Raw genomic sequence first — 25,278 nt, 5'->3', positions numbered from 1 at the left:
GTCAACATATTTTTCAACAAAATAAGTATATTGTTTTATCATCATCTTGTATAAGACATGTGTTTAAAATAATTCAAGAAGTGGAATTCTGAGATTTTGATACACGAAATGTTAACAAATATTGTTCTAGCGCAAAAACTGATCAACTAAAACACTGCGTTTTGCACTTCTACAAATTTATTAACTCAACGAAATAACGTTCACTTCGAGCACATTTGAATAGATCTCGAGCAGACTTTCGAGCTCGTAGATTTTTAACGATACCGTCAGCTGGGAACTGTCAAACGCAAGCAGCAAACTTAACGATAACAAAACAATAATATTGCTGTGCTACATGAACTCTTTGGCGGGAGGAAAAATGAGGTTCGTATTTAGCGTATCGTCAAGCAACTGGCTAGAGCTTTGCAATAAAACAATATTTTATACATTCGCTGTCAACCATAATTTCAGACATCGCGAATGGAGAAAACTGTTCAAGAAAAGGCGACGTAAAACAATACGTCAAAAGGCTGCACAAGCCCAGGAACGGCTAGAAGCTGAGGACGAAGAACTAAAATTGGCTTGTCCACAGTACCAATCGTATCTTGTTGAGAAGGAGCGCCAGGAACAAATTGCAGCAAACCGAGAGGCACTAGAAAGTGCTCTTAAAAATGCAATTTGGTTAGAAGAGGAACACAAAGCTCAGCTTAAATTTGAGGCATTGCGCAGGAAACAGGACGCTAAAGAACTTGAAGAACAAGAAAAAAAGGAAAAGATACGGAAAGAATTCGAGGAACGTGAAGGTAAAGTTAAGAAAGCTAAAGCAGAACGTTTGAGGCAACAAGAACTCTTACGTCGAATGCTGTACGAGCGGCAAGTGAAATTGCAAGAATTTGCTGCAACCGGTGTTGATGAATATCTGAATGAACTGCAAAGCATACACAACACACGGATCGATGCGGAGGACTGTAAATTCTTCCTGAAAACAGGTGCATGTCGACATGGTTACAGATGTATTGGAAATCATCCCACGCCCGGTGTGAGTAAGGTGAGTATTTCAAGCAACGTGAATTGTTAAAAAAACCCTAATTAAATCGGTTGTTTTTAGCTCATCTTGATTCCAAACTTCTTCAGTCATCCAGCCCTAGAACAGAAAGTACATGCGGAATACGGTCAAGACGTTCGTCTTGAGTTTGATGAAGATGAGTTGAAGAATTGTTTTAACGATTTTTTCCGTGACATAATCGTGGAGTTTGAAGTATTTGGCAAAATCCAACACATACTTGTCTGTAGAAATTCTGGAACACACTTAAGAGGTAGCGTGTATGTAGAGTATGAATTATTGAGGTAAGAAAATCGATGTATTTGAAGCGCAAATAGTTTAAACGCTATGCAAAACATTTCAACAGGAATGCAGCTGCCGCATATTTGCGAATGAATGGAAGGTTTTACGCCAAAAAACAACTTCACGTGGAGTTCAGGAGTCCAATCGTGTGGCCAGCAGCGGTGTGTGGTAAATGACGCGAAAAAAGTGTATCCTTTTTAAAATCAGTACTCAGCATAGAGCATTCGCAAATTATTGATTCTTTTTTATCCTTAACCCATACACATAATGGATAGCATGTTGAACTGTTGCATCTTGTAATGTGAAACACTGTCGAATCAAAATTGCAGGACTTTTCGAGCTGAAACGATGCCAAAAAGGAGCTGGATGTAATTTTCTGCACCTTTTCAAGAATCCGGATCAACATTACGTGTACAACCATTTCCAGGAGAGCCGATCAATGCGGAGGGAAGAAGTTGTACACCTGGCAACGCCGCTAGTTGAAAAGTAATGTTTATTCGCTCTGCATTTATTATAGAACTCAAATTAACAAAAAAGGACTTATTGATTCATTTCAAGGTCTTGGGATGAAATAACATCCAATGGTGGACAATCTTCGCGGAAAGCCGCCCAATGGCGGTGGTCCGAATCACCAGAGATGGAGGGTGAGCAATCGGACCATGAAACTAGGAATCAGCATGATGGCGAAAGAAAAAGCAAGAAATCCGCTCACCAATCTTCAAGCCGCAGTTCAAAACGACAACAAAGTAGTAAAAGTCGTAGGCGCAGTAGTACGCCCAAACACAGTAGAAGCCGAACTCAGAGTCGTAGTCGAAGTCGAGCTGAGAGTCGTAATCCAAGTCGAACTCGTAGTCGTAGTCGAAGTCGTAGTCGAAAGCATAGTTTAAAGGATAAACAATTGAAAGAGCATACCTCTAGGCATAGATATACAGAAGACAAAACACACGAACGTTATCGACAAAGCTCCCAACGACGTTCGGATGACTACAGTCCTTCGCGAAAGAGAACCCATAAAAAAAATAAAACATCAAAGGACTAGGATAACACATATTCCACACTGACCTTAAAGTGTGTCATTTTCAATGGGAACGATCACTGTAAAAAGGAGAACAACGTATGTACCGGCAAAAGTGAGTAATTTTATTTGATTCAACATGTTGTTATATACGAATGTGGTGCCAGAAAATATTTTGATAAGTTTCGTTTTTATTTTGAATACGTCTATATTTAACAACAAAAGATATAAGTGGCAATAGAACTGTGTAGCTAGTTTACATTTAAAATGTAAATGTATGCCATCCCGCTTAAACGCAGTCATTAACGTCGCTGTAAATCGTCCGCAATTGGCACTTGAAGTGTCTACAGGGTATGCTCATGATATGTGCCTTTTAGTGAATTCTTAGCTTTTTTGCGTGTGTTAGAAATACCATATATTATAACACGGATCAAGATAAAAGATCAAAATAGCACGAGCATTACCACGTTTCATTGCCCAGAAAAGCTCTTGCGATAGTTTCATGTCTACTCTCGTCCATGCTCAGCTCGTACTGGATCAAAATGACCAAATATGTAGTCGCTGCACCCACCAGCTACAAGAAAAGGAAGTTTTAAGACCTAATACGATGATGATGTGTGACTCGAAACGTACCGTAAAAAGCAGCGTAAAGTCCAAGCTAAACAGTCCGCAAGCGGAAAAGCGAACTTTGCGATGTAACATTTGCAAGGATAGCTGCATCAATTTTCCCGCGAGCTCACTGTCCGCTCCGGCAGCGGCGTTCAGCAGCTTGTGAACGTTGGAACCAATGTTGTCATTCTCTTGCACCAGCGAGCTACTTCCGTACACGATGTTGAACACTCCGAATCCGTACACCATAGCCTGGCAGAGGAAAAACATCGCAAACTGTCCCTTGGAAAATGGTGTGTCGCGCGAAGTAGATCCGAGCAGCGCATCCAGCACATAATACGAATTGAAAACGATGATTACAAACACGATCGTTACGATGGTTAGCATTTGTATCGTAAAATAGTCCTCAGCGCAGCTACACGCTTCGCACAATGCATCCTGTATTTCAGCCACAGTAGCCACAACATCTGGCATAGATTTGTCGTTGTTGGAGTACACGGACGCGATACCAAGTGGACGCTGGATTTTGATCGCATGCCAATAGCTGGGTCGTCGTTGTGGCGAGATTCTCTTTTCCAATGCCGCTTGTTTGAGGTGTTTCAGTACCTTGTTCAGCAGATGAAACCGATGTTTGGTTTGGTTGACGAAACACAGGAACAGCACGATCACCATCGACATCATAAAATAGGGCAGCAAAAATGCCATCCATGTGGTCACGCTCGGATACGTGTTGGATGAGATAAACACGGTCAGGCACACGACAAGATAGAGCGTGGTGATAATCACTTTGGTGCACATTACCAACAGATTGTAGTGCAACGTGCTTTTGTAGTTCGTTTCCATGCCAATTTCCTTAAAGCGTCGATCGATACTGGCGAGTGCGTGGAACGATTTGATCAGCTTGTTCCGCTGGAAAATGCTGCAGAAGAAGGTCATGAAAAGTGCAGTGATACCGATGGTAAACTGCAACACATCTCCCAAGGTACTGATGTCGGTGCGGAAGAAAAACCGCGTTATGGTTTCCCCATTCAGCAGCGCATTTACGTAGCAGCTGCAGAACAGGACCACGTGCACGCTGGAGTTGATGTACCCGAATGGGGTGCAGCGTAACATCATCAACTCCGTAGGTCCTTTTACAACTGTAAACGGTGTCATACCCACTAAGAAGGAGACCCGCAGCACTGGCCGTTGGGCGGCATAAAAGTCCTTTGGATTGAGAAAAGTTCGCAAGCACTTCCGCATCCCGTATGTCAAGATGTATCGCGGTCCGTATCGGTTGACAAACTAAAACGTTTACGGCATCGCACGAGGCCTTAGTTTGAACTCATTTCGTTTGATGACCCTCGCCGTTAGCTTCCACAGGCAGTTTCATTTTACCCTTCGGAAAAAGTCGTGATGAGTGACGGCTATCAGTCTCAACAAGAATATCATTTGCATCGTTAAACATCGATTTGGCATGTGTGCATTTGAGGTCTAGAGAAAACAGAACGCTGATACCTGATTCGGCCACTATACCCATACGGCCAATTTTCTCACAAAACATCACGAGGCGAACTTTCCGTTTCATTTTCCCAACGGGCACACGATACAGTTTGGTGCCTTTCTGTACATGGGGGTTGATTTGCTTTCCCCTGTTTTTATTGTATCGCATAGCTGGGGCTTGGCGTAATGTGCTTTCCACTGTTCGGCTGGGTGTACCGTCATCCGAGAGCCATTTGCGGAAACGATTGTAATAAAGGTGACGACCGATCCTATCGCTCGGAAGGACACTCGCTGACAGCCATTCCGTGGGTGTGCCGTGGTTGCCGCACATAAAGTTGTGTTTGAATTTTGCTTTATAACTCCGAAGCGACATGTAAACATTGGCCGGATAAACAGCGATACTATCTTTAGACGAATCGTTGGATGATTCAACAGTTGAGAAATGGCAGTGTGAAACGGATCGTCGTATCGATAACATCTTATTTGTGAAATTACACTAACGTTGATGCTTAGTGAAAAGGTACTGTGAGGATTGTGGACAGGAGTTATTGAAAATTAACCTTCAGCCAATTTTAGTCGCTCAGCAAAGCTAAAACGTTTGCAACGTACTCATTTAAAAAAGAAAAAATAATGTTTGTTTTAATTATGGTTTTGAGTAGTGAATTTAAGTAATTAATTTGAAGTGGTTTCAAGCTTCGACACACAGGTCGGTCTCAACCTTCTTCCGTGCCGGATCATACTCGTCTTCCTGGATATAGTTATTGCTTCACTCAGTTGCTGGACTATCGGCAATTGACTCAATTGGACTAGTGATTCAAATATTATATTGAATACTGCACAACTCAGAGAAGACAGAAGGCGATAGGAAATTAAACTTTATTGTTCTAGAGATTGTTTGTGTCTACAAGGAACACATCAGATCTGATCAGAGATCTGAGATCAGAGAAGGAACAACAACAAGACTCAACTTCAAAGGAAACCATTTTACTGATCTTCAATTTAGATCTTTTCTGTTCTTTTGGAATTGTCTTGATTTGAAGTTGCGGTGTTTCCGTTTTATGGCACCAAGCGTCTTCCTTAAAACCCATTTGATAACGCTGCAATTTGCCATTTCGTTTGCGTTTTCTTGCCATTCCGATATCATGGCCGCACCGGAAGGACAAACCGTCGGGTGAACGGCAATGCGATAAAAACAATGGCTGATGCCCAAAAATTCATCAAATTCTACTGTACGTACCATAAACTCTCGGTACGCAAGGGTAAACCCAAGACGAAAGGATGGGGAAGTGTGTGTGTGTGTGTGTGTGTGTGTGTGTGTAGGCAAACATTAAGCCGCTCGGTAGCGCGACCTTGTTATAATGAATGGACGAAGTATTAAAGATTCAGCGATTGGACGATTTGCCGGGGGAATCCGCGTTCATCTGCCGCGGGTCATCTCACCGTTGAAGGCAGATGGTCCATTTGCTGCGGTTGTCATTGACGGAAGGAAGGATCCAGAGTCAGCATCCGCTCACCGATCACTCCACGATCGTGCGATGCCGAACCAAAGGCTGGCGGTGACGGCGGTTCGAATGGTTGCTGTAAGGCTCATCCATTCAAGGGAGCAACGAGCGCATTGGCTCAGGGAATGGTTTTGGTGAACGATCGAGATCATAGCGAGCGGCCGACCGTGAACCACTTCAGTCACGCCGAAACTGTCCTTGAACCATCCGTACCATCTTATTTTGACACCCCATTAATGCGGTACTTGAAGTTAAAACAAAAAATAATTCAATCTAAGTCTAGCGCCCGGGGTACTCATTAGGTCGTGTGTTGATGCATAAAGTGTTGGTCGCGTTCTTATCGCTTGTTGAAAGCTTCCATTTAAGGAAACCAATTGAGGAAGGACGAAAACAACTTAAATCCAATCCGGAAGGGAAATGGTTTCTCAAACAGCTTCTACAAAACACCGTGGAGAGTCATAGTATCTATGTCTATCTAAGTTTTTTTTTGTAAATTTTAACCAACGACCCTTCTTGACACACATCAGTTTTTCTTCTAGAAATCCTCTTGAAGCATCTTCGAGTAACTCAAAAAATGTCACGTGATTGTGACGATTTGCAAGAGACGATGGAAAGAGGTAAAAGTAAGAGTTGTCTCCTTCAACAATATTCCGATGGTCACCACATGTCCGTCTTCTGGCTAATTCAGCTGGCTAATATTTGGACGGTGCTGTGGCACGTAACCGGAACCGGTTATATCAGTGCACACTGCATCATGCTGTATGACAAGCGTTGCCTTCCGCTCAGACGTTTCAACTTGAACTTCACTCACTCCCCAATGCTGCGTGGATGCGCTTTTAGAGAGGAACACTTGCGCGCAAGTTCATCCATCCACGTGCACCGTGGACGAGAATGACTTTCATTTTCATGTTCGTTGATCCTGACTGGTTCGGCCGTTGTGGCAGTAGCGCGTATATGCTGGTTTTTTTTGGACATTTGACTTTAGCGTTAGCAACAGCGATAGAAGCGAGAGTTTCGTTTTGGTAACACAGACGTTTGACTGATCATCAGTGTGCTTTATCGCTCAAGGTAGCAGTGAACGTGTGTGGCTATCAATTATATTTGTCGTCCCCAACTGATCTGTTTGGTAACATTTTGCATAAAGCGCTTGCTATCCATCCTAGTCCACGAAAAGACACAGCACGACGGTTTCACAAACTGTTCGCTAGTACTTAATTGTTAATAACCACCCACCGGTTAAAGAATGTACTGCATATAATCTTCATATCTCACCTCATTTATCAACATTCCGTAGACAACATCCCCGCTGGCAGGTTCTACGGCGTGAACAAATAAATAAAAATAATTGCATTACACCCTTGAACAAACAATCATTTTGCACACAAAAAATCATGTTGCACGATGAGGTGTGTTAGCCACAGTTTTGTGTTGATTGTTCGGCTTGTGAACCGTATCGAATAAGAAAATCGGCCCAAAAGCAGTCTTACTACTTCCACAAACGTACTATTCATTGGCCAGATCTCACCGGTATGTCCTATATCATGGGGTGGTGGTCGTGAGAAATCTTCAACATAAGCTTCTGACAAATGTCTTAACTGACACCTCAAGAAGCCAAGAACTATTGAACGGTGAGCTAACCACCAAATCTTTCCATTAAAACAATAACATTCTTTATTATTTAAGCAAACATAACGATGGTGATACTACTAATAGCAGAAACATGCTAATTGTAGTTTCATGCGAATTAAGATTTTCATCCACGAAAGGTCTCTGTGCGGTAGATGCAATTTTGTGAACAATGATCGCAGAGCTCAAAAAAGACCGCACTGTTTGTGTACAGCTACAGGTTGTGATGAATCTTTGATCTCTTGGAATAATTGATATTTTATTGATTGTTCGTCACCCATTCGCGTCCTTGGGGAGGGACAACAAAGACAAAACAATCGGTTTTTATGGGAACAATGCCTGTGAACCGTTTAATCGAAAGTAAGCAGCTTCTTTTAGTCTCTCCGCGATTTATGTAATAGTTCCCAGCCCATAACCCTTTTTCGCGGACGATGGATTTTCGTAGGTGACGCTATTTAGTGGTGGAAGTGGTGAGTAAGTGCACAAGTGTGTCGTAACGTTAATCTGCTCATTACAAACCAGAGCATCGCGATCGTTCGCAAAGGTGCTACTGGATTGAGGTACTCGAGGGTAGCCATTAAAATTACGTACGTACCATAGAGCGTAGCATAGCTATCAAGACGTTTCGTACCTAACGGCGCGGGCCCACAATACTGGAGCATCAGATCCGTGCTCAATTTCAGCTGTGGCGTGAGTTCCAATCGATCGATTGGAAAGTTGGTGCGGAGGTGAAAGGAAAAACAAATCGTTCGATTATTACACGCAAACCATGGTTTCCACGTAATCATACTTCGCAAACACATCCTAGAATGTGTGGTACCGATCGCAAGAAGAAGCTAATCGGTATGATTTGTTGGATAACAGTTAGACAACAAGCTTACAGGTGGTTAAACCTCGACAAAATGGTGTACTTGTAAAGGTTTCCCAGACAGTGATGTCGAACAAGTGATGAATTATAAATCGAATAAGCAAATTTTTAAATCCCATTCTTTAACAAGTCTTAACACTGTTTTAACAACATTTGTCAAATTATTCAAGTGTTGGTTTATTGGAAGCATTTGTACACATGTTGTAATTCTATTACTAATAATCCAGTCTGGAAATAGCTATATCGACCTCTTGGTTCGCTATCATGAAGATGTTTTGCTGCAGATGTTAATATTTGTTTGGTAGAGAGGTCTATTACGTCTACGAGGTCTATTACGTCTACGAGGTCTATTAATAATTATTATTAATGCCATTTTATACGAAATTTCGCAAGAAACACCTTTGAATAAATGTAAGCGATGCTTTTTTAAAGAAAGGACTATATGTAGTCTTTAGTAAATGAACTAGTAGGAAGGACGGACTATCCGGCTACGAGGTAGAATAAGTGGTTAAGCCAAAAAGAGAGAGAGAGAGAAAGAGAAAAACAGAGAGAGATAGAGAGAGAGAGAGTAAATAAACGCCTAGAAAGGATGGATAAATGAAATTTAAATTTAAATTAAAATAGAAAGGATAGAATAGTAGTGCATAAAACCTGAAATATGCTTTCCAAGAGACTGCGTCCTATTTTATAGTACCATTTATTGGAAAATGTGGAAGAATTGTTGATTTTTTTTATTTTCTGTGAAAATTGAACTTCCACCACGTACACCACTGGGCCGTTCACATTGCGTTAAAATACCATGAATATTTTAAACAAAACTTTCTCCGTTTTCAAAATGCAATAAAGATTGATTTTCATTAGATATGAATTTTCATGATGCTCAAGGTAATTTGAGGACTATTTCAGATCAATCTAGACAAACGTCTATATGATTAAGAAAATCGTCTTTCAACTTTAAACATCCACCGTTTTATCATAAATTCAAATATTCAATATCCACCATGATAAGAACTACGCAGATACACTTAGTTCATGCCCGAGGTACAAAGGCCAGTGTATTACAATTGCCATCGGTGTAAATATTTTTTCAGTGATCGATGTTTGCCTTTATTCTTTTTTTGTAAATTTGCTCAATCAATTTTTGTGTTTTCATTTTCAACTAAAATGTGCAGAGTATTAACATGATATTTAAAGATCAAAGCTGAAAAGCACATGCACATGTTGTTTACATAAAGGATGAAACTTATTACATTCTTAATGAATGAATGTATTGTTTTTCCCTCGAAATTGTGTTGGCATATGATGAGCAAAATCAATCTAAATTAATGGCACATCGGGACATGTAATTGAAATTTGTACTTTTCGGTGTTCAATCGTTACGTTACGTGGCAGAGAACAACACCAATCATGCAAGCCCATGTTCACCTGGCTTTATCGCAAAGCTTAGCGAATTTTAATGTTCGGTCGCTGGCGGCATACAGAATAAAAGATGCGCTAAGACAAAATGGAAAGTTGTTTTCCGTCAGCTCTTGGAGGTCTCATCATGGCTCTAGCCGTGCGAGATGTTACGAGCCCGAACTTGGTGTGTCTCGTGTGTGTTTGCGCTCCGGAGCGCGATGATAAATGACTCCATACCACCGGTGCTGTACTATGTTGGTTGTTGCTGTACGTGAAGCGGTTCTACGATGCATCCTTCCATACCTCGTTTCGGTTTGCAACTGATGGCATTGCTCAATATATTGCCATCGGTAGTACTAACAGTTTGCCAGTTTTGTTTTCTGCAACCAGTTGGAGGTTGGATGCTGCAGGTAGTAATGAAGTGCCATAATTATGATTCCTTCATCGTTTCCCTGGCAGATTGCAGCGCGCTTACCAGCGGCAAAGGCATATTTTGGTTTAATCAACGTAGTGTTTTGTGTTATTCAAATGGGCCACTGATTGGTGACGGCGTGTCATCACAGCATCCCTTCACTTGTGGCCATGCGGAAACTCATTGCTCGATACCCTTGCAATCGCCAACTGCGTAGAACTAGACTAGCTCACCCGCTCAGCATCGTTTAGGATCGGTAGCACTGACCCACATATTAATGCGAAGGAATTTCGATCCGTCCGATGCATTCGATGATGCATTCGAACATCGAGGAACTACACCCGGCGTAAGATCGCTCGGTTCACACGCTCTCCCGACATCGATCCCGCGAATCGTGTTTGACCCCAGATCGGAAGCATACCTCCTGCCGGTGGCACCGGCGTTGATTGTGCCGGTGGCTATATAAACGAAAGTGGTTACGCAACGACATGGGCATCGAATTTCGGCGTAAGCGGCATCACCGCTTCGACCACATTGGCCCTACCATTCCCTTTTAATACTGCGCCGTTTCTCTTCCCACTCAACGAAATGGGCGGAAAAAGACCTACGCGATTTGGGTCGCAACCGGCAAAATTCCCGCCATCTTCGCCGTAGGCCGAGGTGACAAAGGCCATCGGCTATAAGAAAAAGAAAGTGGCGTGGGGCTGACGGTGTGGAAAGTGGACGAAAATAGTAACAATAAAAAAACGACGTTGCGGGACGAGCCGGCCCATGATCCCCACTCAGGATGGGCACGGGGTTTATCCGATGCGGAAGACAGTTGATGCCATTTTCCCAATAGCATAGGAGGCGCGTTAGAAGTGCCATCGGTCCATGATATGGTGATGGGGATGACGCAATTTTCCACACTTCAAAGCACTCCAGCACAAGCCGTTTGCTCCCGCTGGGTTGACTTATCGAGCACTTTGCTTGCCTTGATCGCTGTATATGATCGCATCTGGGAGGGTAGTAAGAAAAAAACACCCCAACCCGAACAAACTCTTTGCGCACTGGTATGTAATCTCCGAAAATGGATAATATCAATTCTGACCCCATGGGACGTGAGATTAGCTCCCTCAAGGGTCACATCAGGCACTGTTGTTGTGTTGCATCATGGCACGTTGGGCATTGGAGTGCGTGGTCGATGTGTGAGTCGTGTCCCCGTTGCCCGAGTACCGAATCCCTACGACGGCCCTTCAATCCGAAGGAGGCCACATTCTTCGCACCGCTGAAGAATGGTACATTCAACAGTTATCTCCTCGTCATGGGATGTGTCGGAATGATGATGTTCAGTGAGCATTATTTAACGCACTTGAACGTTGAGGGATCGTGACGATCCGGTCACAGCTTCCAGCTCGTACGCTTGTCACTGCCACCGTGAAGAATCGGTTGTTTATCTTGGTCCAGATGAAACGGTGCGGAATCTTGGTGCTGCGACAACGAGCAATTATTAAACGAGCTTTATGCAACCGCGTAAAGCGTAAGCAACACGCAAAGCGATGAAGCAAAAAAAAAAGTCCAAAAAAAGCCACATTGTTTTGATGGGAAGAAGCTGCAGCTGGTTAAATATTGTTGGATGATGTCAAGTTTGATGCTGTGAGACACTGGCATGCCAGGTCTTACTGGGTTATGCCTCATATAAGGTGGGAGTAAAACACAATGATTGCTAAAAATTCCCAAAAACGGGCGTTTAGCAGCAGCGGACCAAAGTGGTCCCAAAATGCTGTCACACCGTTCGTAACGAGAGATTTTTTTTCTATTACATGGTTTGGGATTGTACTTTCAAGCATCAATCGCTGTTGAAATTTTTGGCTGACAGACATTACAATTTTTTTGTTGTTCGGTAGGATGTGCCGATTGTCAACTTCCTCCATTTCCTTTGCTTTCGGTGCAAAAAAAAGACACAAAATTACGTAGTGCAAATTGTTTGATGAGAGAGGAAATCTACATCCGTAAAATCAACAGTTTCATAATATCTTTGGCTATTAGCGAGGTTGACACACATAATGCTTAAATGTTTTTCTCATTCCAGCTAGGGTTGTTAACAATCAAACGCTTATCATGAACTGCTGTTTATTTTGCTATTCGCTTTCGCTAAACTGTCCAAACGATTAGATGCAATGGATGGTTTTATTAGCTTTGGTGCATATTTTATGCCCCAACGGCGAACCACAATAAAGCATAATTTATCGGAAAAGGAAAATATCGGTATATCGGTTGGTGCTGTTGACTAAGCCACGGCTCTCACACCACTTTACCACTAGTCAACGCAGTGAGAGTGGAAGGAAAGAAAAAAACGCGAATATAAGCGGATATCGTTAACAGACCATGCGAATCCAAACGAATCATGAACAGTCCATTCCGGACATAAGCCGTTAGGAAGTGGTTTACGGAACATGGACGAACAGCGCGTAGTTTCAGCAACGATTGAAGTAGAGCTAATTAATGCAATGAAGTCTATACTACCATTGTCTGCTGTGGGGTTCAAATGAAGCAAGCAAACATGTGTCAAGAAGACAGGCAAAAATTTGCTAAAATATTTGTCTTTTCAATATACTTTATTGAATTTTTCTTTGGAAGTCCAAGCAAAACAAGCAAAAGCTTTCAACACTCGATATTGCATGTTACACAATGCAAGCGCATGCGAAAGATTTTTGCTACGTCCATCATTCGTTTGATCAATTTCTTCAACACACAAAAGCTGATTATCTAATATGCCTTTGAAGATGCATTTTAGCACCTACTCGACCTATGGGATGTATCCATGACCGGTGAGCTCAAAGCGTAAGTCCTCGCAAACGGAGACCCGGTGCAGAAAATGGGTAACTCTTCAACAGCAACAACAGCAAATGAGTCCATCGAGAAAAATGGGTAAAAACTGCAAAATGATTTTTGTGGTGTTTTTTTACATGATCCTAACTAGCGCGTATGAATATTCATGAGCGCACTGCATTATCGGCTGGGCAGAAAGGCAGAAGTCACTCCGTCCGCTTATGTGATGAAAACGGTCGGGTGTCTGGGGAGCTATTGCTTGTGACCGATCATCTGGAACTACAGAGGGATCATTCTGTGCCCGGTGGCGTTTTCGGTTGTTTCGACTGATTGCGTGCAAAAATGCGCACTTTCGCTTTCCGCATACCTAGCTGAGGCTGTCTTTCTGAAGGCATCAACATGCCTCAAAGGATCATGCGAAGGGAAGGTATGAAAGGGATGGTGCGTCACCTGCAGTGAATCCCAGCTACGGTTGATGCTCTGCATAAGGTCAATCCTGCACAGAAGGTTTAATAGATATTTTCGATTGCATTTATCTACCGCAGTAGCGTCACATCAATTCGTCAAGCAACTGGTCTGGTATGCTGTGGACTGTGGCCTTTCCAGTTTGCAAGCCCCATAAGCCTGTCTAGATATGCTTTCTTACAGCGGTGTAATACCCTTTAGACATAGTGTGGGGCTTGTAAAATTGTATGTTCACATCATGGGTAAGCGATTCGCATGTCCGCATGGTGGTTCCGTTGTGATGATCACTTATGCACGTCCCCACCCAAATTCTCGCACGTTTTCCCGAGACACACAGCAGATCGTTAGGAGAGTATCGTTTTCTGAGGTGGAAAGAGAGAGAGAGAGAGAGAGAAACTTATTTGTTTGGAGAGTTTTCCATCTGTAAACTCACAACAGTAATTCTGCAGTTAAGCTGTATATTGCGCTGAAAAGCTTGTTCTCGTTGAAGCAACGCAAGCTGTAATGGATTTTGCTAAAGTTAATTAACATATGTCTTCAACACCACAAGCTTAGCGGGAGTTATCGAAGTCATATAAATTCCCGCCAAACCCGCTTCGGGTCGAACATTCCAGCAAATGCTGCTCCAGTGCAGAAGAGAATTAAAGCTGCCGAGAGTGAGAGAGAGAGTTCCCAGCCGAACGATCGAGAGAATCTTTCGAGGAAGTGTTGATCGAGAGAAACGCGTACGGCAGCTGATCAAGAGTGGTGTAGCCTTCCCGCGATCAGCTATAAACCGAAGTCGCGACGCGATTTTGCGTTCAGTTTTATGCTAAGCTCGCCGACGTGCCAGCCAAAGCCAGATTCCTTCCACGCGTAATACGCATTCTAAACATCATATTGTGAACTAGTGAGTGTTCAAAGTGCCAAAGCAGAGTCTAACAAAACACGTAAGTGTACATTCACACCTGTGATTGGATCCCGTTTTAAAACGTACCTAGATACACTGCAACCCGAGCGGGGCCAATGCGGTGGACAAATTTTCGCAAACCGAACGACCTAGGACACCGGCCCTGTTCCGCAGTAATGTGATCTTCCGCACACAGTGTGCACAGTGCAGTGACGGTTGTAGTGGGATCCCGGCCAGGCCACCACTTGTCGTACTGGTCGGCTGTTGGTGGGTGCCAACGGTGAAATCGACCGGAGAAGAAACCGTTATAACCGACTTGCCGTTGTGATGTTGCTGATGTTGTTGATGGTGCCCGTTGGTGGTTTTCTTGTACGTTAAAGCCAGTTCGGTTCTCCCGCGGCTTGTTGATCAAGCCATTGGTTCGAGATGGAACATTATTTTCTCTTCGGCCCGCGCTTCCGTACGCGCGTGTGTGTACGGGTGAGGGATAGTACGGCGAATTTTCCCAGTGACATTAGAACGCAATCTGGAGCACACACTTTCATCAGGGCGTTTGCACCGTAAAAGAAAGTGTGGCCATGACGCACATAGTTCCATTATTGATTGGTATGGAAACGGATGTTTTACTTACTTCGGAAGTGTGTTTGTGTGTTTTTTTTTAGTTGCTCGTAATGGCAGAGGATTTGAGCTACGTTTTGTGTCCCAAGTTGTTCAAAATCCATCTGGAAAAACTTTACTGAGCGAGGACGTACGTGTTCAAGTATTAGCAACTTACGGACGATTTTTTTATTGGAGAATGTTGTTTTATACCCACACTTCTGCAATAGAACCAACAGTGATCCAACAGCCATTCCGCTTAAATACAAAAGCGATTAAAAACATAATTGATAGTTTTGAAAAGTTAGTCAAATTAAGTTACAGAAAAAAATGTGGAGTTCAAAGTTACAATCACTTGACAAACTTTAATACATGGTCAAAATTTTACCAATACTGGCTCAAGTAAATCGTTCGAAAATTTTTGTAACAAAAAATAAGTTTCTGATTTACTTCGTCATTTTTTATATTAATTTTAGTATTAACAAATGTAAAACAAAAATTCATATATTCATTTTCACATTTAGTGTATTTTAGCTTTCGTAAATGTAACATCGAAAATTCAGGAGGATGAATTAAAAAAAATCACACGAAGAGTCTAATTTGAATTACTTGAAATTGCAGCCAAATGTTTTATATTGCGTGAGCTTTCATCTAAGATTAACGCTTCAATTCAATTCGAACCGCACATGGGCTTCCAAACAGTAATAATATCCAAAACGAAGAATCCAAGATGATACTATGGATGAAAATATGGATTAACATAAATTTGCAATGATGTAACCGTTTTTTTTTTCACCATCATTACATTGGCACCTAATTAAATAACACCCGCCAAACGCTTCGACCAACCAACCAACTAAACCGAAATAGAAAGCTTTTGCCTCAATTTGCATACTCTTCTACCGTGTGCAGAGCGATGGAACACGCACAATGCTGTACCATTTATCGTCGGCAGTGACACACCGAACAAACGGCAAATGATAGTCGCCGCGCTTTGATTCCGATTCGAACGCTGGCTGCCACAATGTTGCTAATTTCCGCTACAAATTCACGTTCCAATCGTTTCGGAGTGATTATTATGCGGCTGGCTTAAAGCCCCATTCCGGAACTCCCTTCCGTTCCGTTGTGTTATTGTTGCGGGAGGCATAACTGTTTCCTGACAGCAAACAGCAGCAAAAAAAGCAGACTTTACACTTTCCATTTCGATTGATTTGATAGCGGGTGTATGATGGGATGTGCGTATTGCTGGGAGCAGCAGACACAGCACGGGTACTCCACACCATGAACTGGAGTTGCTGACATTAATGTCATGCTTTTCGTGACAAGTTCCCTGCGCGGTAGTAGCGGCTCGGGCTTTTGAAGGGATTGAGCAGCGCCACGGCCATCATTTCGGTATTATGAGCACTTTCACAGCCATTAGATAAGCGTCGTTCTGTGGTAACATTTCACGACTTTCACCATGCAGTAATTTTGCACAGTACTTACATCCTTGCAATTGCATTGCCGTACCATATGCTTTCTGTGCACCATCAAAGGTCAATTTCGGATCCAACCAGCAACGGGTTTAGCAACGACAATTCATTTAATTTGATTGCCATCGTAGACGAACGGTACGTGTTGGCGGGGGTTTTGTATAGCAAGAAGTAAGACTTGTTAGCAAAAACCCTCGTCCAAATCGCATCAAACAGCATCTTTGCATTGTAAGTGCATCGCAATGGATATTAGAAAGGATATACCGCAATATGCCTTTTAAACAGATCGTTCAAATGAAAAAAAAAAGTTGACTAGTTACGTTGATTAGTGCTCCCGACGGAATGTCCCGTCAAATAGCTTCGATTGAATACGAACGATCATGTAGCGAATCGCAGAAGCAAGATTACAAAACAGCTCCTTGCCGCTGGACGGTGCCCAATAAAGGCAAACGATCGATAAACACTTTCTTGCCCATGCGCATGTCGCGCACCCTGAAAACGAGAGTCCAATCCAATAGCCAATCATTCGCTTTTACTACCCTTCAACTGGTGCACTTGGTAGCGATCCATCCATTTTGGTTTTGGAAAATGAAAGCGATCTGCAACTCGATCGGACGGCACCTGAACGCGCACAACGTGCATGATCCACCGTTGGCTTTGGGGTGAAAATACTTTCCGGTCCTAGCGGCCAAACCGCGCATCGCACAATCTTCGGACACGAAAGGGATTCCAAGATCAGGGACAGGTGAGGCCGCGGTGAATCCTATGCTAACCGGAATCCATCAACCAACCATTCCCATCTCCTGCTGATTTTTTGTGTGTGTGGCTCTTGGCACGAAAATACGCACCGAGAGTGATAGTTTATGATATTTTTTTTAAATCTTTCCTACTATCAAGCAACGCCACCAACGGCTTCGCATTCCTTCGGTCAGGATGTGTCGCTCGCGGCCGAATTGCTGCGGCATGTTCGATACAAAAGATTTGCAACGGCATCAAGCGACGAACAGCGCCTCGCTGTCGCTTCGAAGCGTTATTGTTGGGCCTCGTGGTTGCTCTTACCGATATGCGTAAGGAATCGTTTTCCGAGCAGTCTTTTAAATGTGGTACGTGGCTCACGAAATGCTTCTCCCGTGGCAATACCCATATCAGCATCCTATTACTATCACTCCGTCAACGCGGATGGTTGGTGAGAAAGGATGAACGGTTAGGTGCTATCAGCCTCCGTCTGGCATGGGTTCAGCCAATTTTCGTGCCGACCCCCCAAAACGACCGAAAACAGCCAACAAACAAAACCGCAACATGAAACGTCACGCGCAGGAGAAAGAAAAACCACGACCTTATGGTGACAGCCGCCGGTAGTGGGGAACGTACCGGGTGCGAATCCCTGGAGGAAAATCACGGGACAAGAGTGTTTCGGTCACGCCGGTGGTAAACTGGCGCAGAAAGAAAGTGATGAAACCCGTTTTTCTCGCACCATCACACAAAAGCAGATCCCGAACACGATCGGGCGATCAGGCGCGCGCGCGCGCCATTATTTTTGAACGGGGCCGCGCACATTCGCGGCCAATCCAATTCCAACTGAATGGCGGGATGAGGGATGGAGAAGAGAGGGAAGGGGGGGGGGGGGAGATCCCATTATTCCACTAGGGGAAGAGACGGGATGTTTGCGAGCGCGTTCCTTTCCAAAAGTGAAACTTAGCACGCCGGAGATGGAACCGGAACGTGTTCCTTTCAGATGTGCTTGTGTCCCAGCCATACGCGCGGGACCGAAGAGTGCGGGCGTACTGTCCTTGTTGTGGGCACATATGGGTTTGGAGAAAATAATGGCATCATAACCGTAAAGGGTGTTCAGCACGAATCAAACGTCCTCCGCCGGGGGCTATTGGACAAAACATCAAAAGTCCACCCCATAATGGAAGGGAAATGGGCAATAGAGGTTCGTCGAGCCTTAATCGAAAAGTTTTTTTCTCGGTTTTGTTTTGCCTTCGTTTGCTGTCTGTCAATCGATTATGTTTGCCGAACGTCTAGTGTACGTACACCTCATTTCGTGTTCGGGGTGCCCGAACAAAATAACCGAAACGTGGACAAACACAGCTAATTGAAATTGGTTTGCCAACCGGACGAAAGCATGCCGCGGGCCCAGTTGGTTAAGCTTTTCCCGGCCATTCGCTTGAGTAACACTCACGTTGCAGTGACGGACAATTGATCCATTGATACCATTGGGTAACGTAGAAAGTTGATGACGCCTTTTCCTCTGGCCATCAATCGTTTTGAGTGTCGTTTCTAGTTCCGAGATTGTTTAGCGAGATGATGCAACAACAATATGCGCAGAAACCGATCGCCATTTTTGGGGGGATCGAACCACCCAACACAACAAAACAAAGTGATAAACTAATAACGAATTGTTCATCATCATTTTCAAGTACCAACTAGGGGCCATATATATCATGTGATAATTGTACATTAAAAAAAGGAGAGTCGGTCAACGTAGAAAGACATTAGCAAATAGCTAGTTGACACATGATGATTAAGCGCGTTTCTAAACCACGCATGCTTATGTCGCCTTCCTTTCCAATGCTATTACCATATGAGGTTGCTGTTAGGTGGTGGACCCCCCGTAACGGGGATTTATTTTCTTTTTTCCCCTCATTTCATTTCGGTGTCGTCACGGCATCGCAATTGACCAAGCCCTTACCGTCGTCATCCACGCGGACACAAGTATGGCAGTGTGTCACGTCGTCACCAAGTGCGATGCGATTTCGTCTTCATTGGGAGGTACTATTGCGTGCAGAACCACAAACACAAAACGGTGCTATCGGCGGGAATATGAATTTACAGCTAGTGTGCTTTGTTCCCGCAAGCACCGATGGGACATTTTCGCCCACCTCGCTCCCGGGCTAGTTGGATCCGGGTTTGGGGGAGCCTTAAGCCTCAGCTGTGGAGTAAGCTCAGAGGGTGGATGTAATAAAATAAATAAACACATAACCCAAAACATTCCCATTGTGCCTTCCCTCCTGCCATCCCACCCGGCTGGGGTGAGGTTGGTAGTAAAATGGGAAATTCTCATCCCACATGACGACGACGACGGGGGCCATCTCAAGTCATTTATCAAGCCCCAGCGTTACACAGTCGCCTGTGCACATGCAATTTTGTAATGCAACGATCTCCGGCAACCGATAGCCGCGCCGTGTTTCGCGATGGCAAATCAGTGGCCCGATCTGAATAGCAAACAGCCACCGACTCTGGGCGCAATTGGCCAGCTAATTAGCCGTTAAGTGAGTGCACACAATAGACCCTTTTTTTCGTTTCGCTTGTTGGCGCAACCCATTCATCATTTTACTTCCACGCCCGGAGATCCAAATCGTCCGATTCGTTATTCTTTGGAAAACGGATTCATTCATTCTCACCGCGAACGGTCTTGAGGTTCCCATCTCGTTGCCATTCGAGTCTCCAGTCACCTATAACAAGGGTTTGCCTCGGTTCTGACTGGGTTATGCCGTTAAGTTCTGCCAGGACTTAAGACACCTTCTCAGACATGTTCGCAACGCATCGAGTGTCAACGAACCTTTGTCTTGTTGACGGCTTGAGCGCGCCGTCCAGGAATCCAGCCGAAGACCGTTAGCCAACCGGCTTTCCACCACACACACACACACTGACGCCACCGGATGCAATGGCGCGTCATCTTTATCCGGAAAAAGGGCAAATGCGGGGGGGACAGGGAAAAATCAAACAATTGCCAACCGTATTACCTGTGTGTCCGGGTAGTGAACTTGCAAGCTTCACATCGCAAACAAACAAACAAAAAAAAACGTTTCACGTTGGACCGGTTTTTTGAAGCAAAAGTGCGGCCACTTTAAAGGGTGGCCCACGAGGGCTGCTTACATGCATCGCCGTAAAAGCGAGTTTCAATGAGCTTCGTTCACATTCGGAAACCCCGTTTTTCGCAATGCACTTCCATTGCGATCAATCGCATTCCGACGAGATTTGGTGCATCTGTTGACTGTAGATCGCACAGCGGGAAAGCGCGCAAACCTGTCTTTGATGTGAAGCAAAAGAAAATAAACTTAAAAAAACAAGCCAGTGTGGGGGAAAACTTTAAACTTTTACTTTTTTCCCGTGATGCCGCCATTTGGGAAGTTTCGCTACGAGACGAAAGTGATTTGCTTGAATGCAGCAACTGTCGTCGGTGGGCGAACGAAAGGTGTGTTATCCCTTAGGTGGGATGGAAGATTGATTAATGAACTGAAGTGCTACTGGCACTTAAATCCTTCTTGCTAAGCGTTTAGGATAATCTTCTCCATTCGAATTGGGACATGAATTATGTGTTTTTTTGTTCGAGCAAGTAAAGCTAACCCCTTCCATTAATGCATTGAATGCTCATTCATATTCAAACAGCGTACTCATACACTGTCGTAATTTGTTCGGGGGTCCATCGTAACTTTTTTCGGAAAAAGGGCCACCAATTGGCCCAACGCATTGAATGCTCGAGTGGTCTGTCTTGTGTCGTGTTACACGACGACACCTCGACAGCAAGTGCGAACGTCGTGTGCAAGCCTTTCTTCTGCTTCCGCAACAGGACCGTCTTTTCACCCCGATCATACGGCCTCATTCTTGCCAACACAGTGACATGCGGGCACTATCGTTACACGCGAGAGAAAGTTTCGAACGACAAAACAGCTCGAGGTTGTGCGGCCGTATCTCGTTGTCGTCGCAAGACGAATGCCGGCTGTTTGTCACCAATTTTGCATGCACCATTCTTTCCGTACTTGAACCCCTCTCGGACACCGTGGAATTGCATCACGCGTCGCACTGTGTCGATCACGATGCACCACCAACAGATGGTGCTAGATGCTGGGTGCTAAACTAGGCCTGTCGGCTGAAGCAGAAGCTTCCATCTTCAGCGATCGATTGCGTCACCGTCTCGGTGTCCACAGCGTGCAGCTTCTAATCGGAAAAGGGCAGGGGCAAGCGGTTTTTAGCACTGCTGACAAGCTCTTTACGAAACACGGTTGCATTATCGACAGCTACTCCGGGGTGTGAAGTGTACTGGAAAGCAGCATCATCCTCGACCGGTGGGATTGTGAGCTCATGCCGGACATTATGGTCCGGAGGAGAGGCATCGTAAAATCGTCGGTCCCCATTTGCTGTAAAGAATGAAGAGGTAATCGTAAAACATTCATGAACCTACACGAGATGCAACAAAACAGGCGAGCCACACGATCGCTGTCTGGTGCTATGGTGCGCGCGATAAGTCAGTTGCGCAACGTAACGAACCATCACACAAGGGACATCTTCGGGTCCTTTTTTCACCCTCTCGATCGCACAAAATCAACTGATCGATTTAATGTTTTGATTAGTCACGCGAGTCATACCCGGCATGGGAATGAATACAACCACTTCGCCGAGCCATCACAGCCTTGGATGCCACGTTTTCGACGAAGACTTGATTGTGTGTTCGCAGATTAAGAATGGTTCGAACGGATTGGCCACATTGCTCTAACAACGAGACCTTCACCGGTGGAGCTTTGTATAGGGTATAATTCCGGTGGGCAAATGTTTGTTTGATTGCGACTCCTCGTACTCGACCCGTGGGGCACGATCTGACGAGTTAGTTAGGGGTTTGCAATTAGTCATAATTGAGGCAATGACACTGGGCTGTTTGCCTAAATTACGGCATTACCTTCCGGCACGGAAAGAAGGTAGTGTTTTGTGAGCATCGTCGAACGATTATTCAAATAGCATGCCGGAACTCGGGCGTACTTGAAAACAAACCAAGGAAGAAGACGGGGTTTTTGTTTGTTCACTTCGAGCTGTACGTTTGTTTGACGAGGGTACCGTCAAAATCATAGAAAATCGTGAAATGTTTGCTCAATCGTTGAATTTATCTTTGGCCAAACATTTTCTAATCCGGGGAATCTTCCAGCGCATTCTACAGATTCCCAGGTATGAAGGAGTGCATTTGAATGGTAGTGCAAAACACGAACCAATCATAAACGATCATCATCCACTGTTGTCCACACGGTGGCCACAGTCCGCTGGGTTTGCAATCAATTTCATCTGGTAAACATAAAAATCACAAACAACAATCAAACATTGTAACACAACGGTTTCGAATGGGTGTGGAATGAAACCATCGACAGGGCTTTACATCGGGAGAGGTCCATCTCCACCTGCCGCTACTCCTTCTCCCGTGCTGTACATTTTGTCCGAGATTCATCTTCCATGAAGGAAATGGGTTTGGTCGGCAGACACTAACAAGTGCACCTCGGCCAAACAATACCACACTACCAACGGCCTTCATCGTTGTGAAGCGATCGAGGTCTGGGAATCGATCGTTTTTGCATCTGTGCGTTTTGGAAGCTGGGAGTTCTGGGATTTTTTTTTTCGAGCGGTAACGAGTTCGTAAACTTCATTGTGGGTTTTTATTGTCACACAATCTACACCAGAGTCCGTGTTCGATAAATACTAACGAAGGGGGAAAACTTTCTATCTTTTCTATCATTGATTGCAGCATCCATCATCAACATGTCTGTCTTGCGGACATTGGCACTGTTGGCCATCGGAGCCACCGTTGTGCTGGCTCAGCGCCGTCTAGCCCTACCAGATCCTCGTAGCTGTGCAAACCGTACGTATCTGTTGCTGCGAAGCGTTGCCTCTACTTCCATCCACAGTCCAATCCAATCCTAACCGTGTGTGTTACCTATCCGAACAGGTGTACGGCATGCGACGTACCGTGACGCCCGAGGAGTAGCGCACTCTTACTTCTTCAGCTGGGAACACGCGCCGACGCGCAGCTTGGAGGTTGACTGGCTGGACGCACGAAACATCTGCCGACGACACTGTATGGATGCCGTCTCGATGGAAACACCGCAGGAGAACGAGTTCATCAAGCAGCGCATCGCCCGTGGCAACGTTCGGTATATCTGGACCTCCGGACGCAAGTGTAACTTTGCCGGATGTGACCGCCCCGACCTGCAGCCACCGAACGAGAACGGCTGGTTCTGGTCCGGATCGGGCGTCAAGATTGGACCGACCACCCAGCGCAACACCGGTGACTGGAGCTACACCGGAGGATACGGCCAACAGCAACCGGACAATCGTGAAGCGGCTCAGGTAAGACAATCATTAGAGCTCGTCCATTCGTCTGACGAAAGCGACCTGGATTAATGCTTCTTTTACTTATGCACTATCTCTCTCCCTCTCTCTCTCTCTCTCCCCTGTACAGGGTAACGACGAATCTTGCCTTTCAATCCTGAACAACTTCTACAATGATGGATTAAAGTGGCACGACGTTGCCTGCCACCATCTGAAGCCATTCGTGTGCGAAGATTCGGACGAGCTGTTGAACTTTGTACGTTCCCGTAACCCGGGCATCCGTCTGTAAACTCGGCTGATCCGTCTCGCTGTAGAGCACAATCTGTGTGATTGTGCATTTGCAGTGTCAACAACACACTCATAATACGACTCACGGCAACCAGGCAGTGACCCGAACAGACATACGATCATACGCTAGTGCAGTGTAGTGAAGAATGTTACTGCATTTTTATACCGCTCAATGTTGAGTCCCACCCACTACTAATTCCACCAAAACAGCAGGAATCAGTTGATTGGTTTCGTTTCGATCAATGGACTGCCAGTAAACGCAAAGTCCCAGCAACCGAGTAATGAGAAAGCTACTAAAGCGCAACAAAACAACAAACCCTCCGATATGGACAGGGCCGCCGTCGATGGCAGCTGGCCGAGATGGGTTTTGTTTGGGTGCGTGTGTGTGTTTTTTAAAATGTAGATCTGTTTTGTATTAACTCTGTTTAATTTCTATTTATTGTACTATAAGAAAGTCATCAACTGGTTTTTAGACTATCGTTCAGATCGCCAAGTGAAAGGAGACGCATTAAAGAGAGCATGAAGGCAAATACGCAAAAGTTGTATTCGAAGGAACAGATTCGATTTAGATCAGCACTCAGTACACATTTCGAAAGTTTGAAAATGTTAAACAACACGAAAAAGTTAAATGAAACGTTGTTTTTAAATTTGTAAGTTTTTGTTTTCATTGGACCGAGAATAAAAAGTACGAAAATACTGTTGTAATATGTTGGCCTAGATTAGAGAGTGGATTCAGGGCATACCCATTGTGGCAAACTAATACATTCGACCTGAGAAATGCAGGGTTTAATGCTTGAGAACCAACTTCGATCAATCGCAATTTTGTAAAATACTATTTTGTTTACTTCCATCGTCCTTCATTAACCTGAAAGGTTGAAAACTTTGCTAGATGAGTGAGTCGAAACCATCCAACTTATCAACAAGTTAAAAAATGAACACTCTTAGCAACAAAGAGAGTGAGTTATACGTTTTGGCAGCACATTCTTCATTCCTCTTGAGACGATCGCACCTGGTACTATACACAATATTTATGGTTTTTAGCAATCACATTCATCACTACTAGAACCTTGCTTTGCTCATTTTCATATAACATTTCTCTATTCAACCATAAGCTAGTCATATATTTATAACTTTATGGATATTGAATTGGCCGTGCAAATGCAAGCTGCAGAAAAATATGACAACTCTTGTCATCTTTTCTAATTTCTACTCATTCACGTCGCTAGATAGACCCTTCCTTTCAGTGTTATTTCTGTCCCAGGCCAAACTGTTTACGAGCCTAGATGTCCCAAGAAAATAGTGAACCTGCTTCCATGTAAATAATACCTTGCAAAAACACGTTTTTCGTTTGAAAAAAAAACAAAAAATTTCATGCAAAAAACAATTACTTTTGTTCGAAGCTCAAATTACTATCGTTCGGATAAT

The 25,278-nt window shown here is 44.2% G+C and overlaps 3 protein-coding genes across 3 annotated transcripts; 2 read left to right on the top strand and 1 right to left on the bottom strand.

Annotated features, from left to right (window-relative positions):
* The first annotated feature begins 262 nt into the window (after positions 1-262).
* Positions 263-2,386, top strand: LOC125766661 (U2 small nuclear ribonucleoprotein auxiliary factor 35 kDa subunit-related protein 2). Its single transcript, XM_049432889.1, has 6 exons — positions 263-363; positions 451-1,027; positions 1,088-1,326; positions 1,389-1,492; positions 1,654-1,810; positions 1,883-2,386. The coding sequence occupies exons 1-6, from the start codon at positions 335-337 to the stop codon at positions 2,361-2,363; spliced, it is 1,587 nt and encodes a 528-aa protein (XP_049288846.1). The 5' UTR covers positions 263-334; the 3' UTR covers positions 2,364-2,386.
* Positions 2,387-2,443: 57 nt separating this feature from the next.
* LOC125766647 (putative gustatory receptor 28b) lies at positions 2,444-4,459 on the bottom strand. The gene is made up of 2 exons (XM_049432873.1): positions 2,973-4,459; positions 2,444-2,913 (listed from the first exon to the last, which is right to left on the bottom strand). The coding sequence occupies exons 1-2, from the start codon at positions 4,188-4,190 to the stop codon at positions 2,800-2,802; spliced, it is 1,332 nt and encodes a 443-aa protein (XP_049288830.1). The 5' UTR covers positions 4,191-4,459; the 3' UTR covers positions 2,444-2,799.
* A 9,832-nt stretch (positions 4,460-14,291) lies between these two features.
* On the top strand, positions 14,292-24,558 carry LOC125761592 (uncharacterized). The gene is made up of 4 exons (XM_049422844.1): positions 14,292-14,441; positions 22,982-23,095; positions 23,183-23,583; positions 23,696-24,558. The coding sequence occupies exons 2-4, from the start codon at positions 22,996-22,998 to the stop codon at positions 23,852-23,854; spliced, it is 660 nt and encodes a 219-aa protein (XP_049278801.1). The 5' UTR covers positions 14,292-14,441; positions 22,982-22,995; the 3' UTR covers positions 23,855-24,558.
* Positions 24,559-25,278: the final 720 nt, after the last annotated feature.

The sequence above is a fragment of the Anopheles funestus genome, chromosome 2RL, assembly GCF_943734845.2.
Source record: "Anopheles funestus chromosome 2RL, idAnoFuneDA-416_04, whole genome shotgun sequence".
Taxonomy (NCBI): domain Eukaryota; kingdom Metazoa; phylum Arthropoda; class Insecta; order Diptera; family Culicidae; genus Anopheles; species Anopheles funestus.
Note: the sequence above shows the minus strand (reverse complement) of the source record. Positions and strands in the feature narration are given on the sequence as shown.

Coding starts and splice junctions, on each gene's coding strand:
- LOC125761592 (XM_049422844.1), top strand. CDS start 22,996: ATGTCTGTCTTGCGGACATTGGCACTGTTGGCCATCGGAGCCACCGTT. Junction 23,096..23,182: donor TCCTCGTAGCTGTGCAAACC/GTACGTATCTGT, acceptor CTATCCGAACAG/GTGTACGGCATGCGACGTAC. Junction 23,584..23,695: donor ACAATCGTGAAGCGGCTCAG/GTAAGACAATCA, acceptor TCCCCTGTACAG/GGTAACGACGAATCTTGCCT.
- LOC125766661 (XM_049432889.1), top strand. CDS start 335: ATGAACTCTTTGGCGGGAGGAAAAATGAG. Junction 1,028..1,087: donor CCACGCCCGGTGTGAGTAAG/GTGAGTATTTCA, acceptor GGTTGTTTTTAG/CTCATCTTGATTCCAAACTT. Junction 1,493..1,653: donor GTGGCCAGCAGCGGTGTGTG/GTAAATGACGCG, acceptor TCAAAATTGCAG/GACTTTTCGAGCTGAAACGA.
- LOC125766647 (XM_049432873.1), bottom strand. CDS start 4,190: ATGCGGAAGTGCTTGCGAACTTTTCTCAATCCAAAGGACTTTTATGCC. Junction 2,914..2,972: donor ACTTTACGCTGCTTTTTACG/GTACGTTTCGAG, acceptor CTTTTCTTGTAG/CTGGTGGGTGCAGCGACTAC.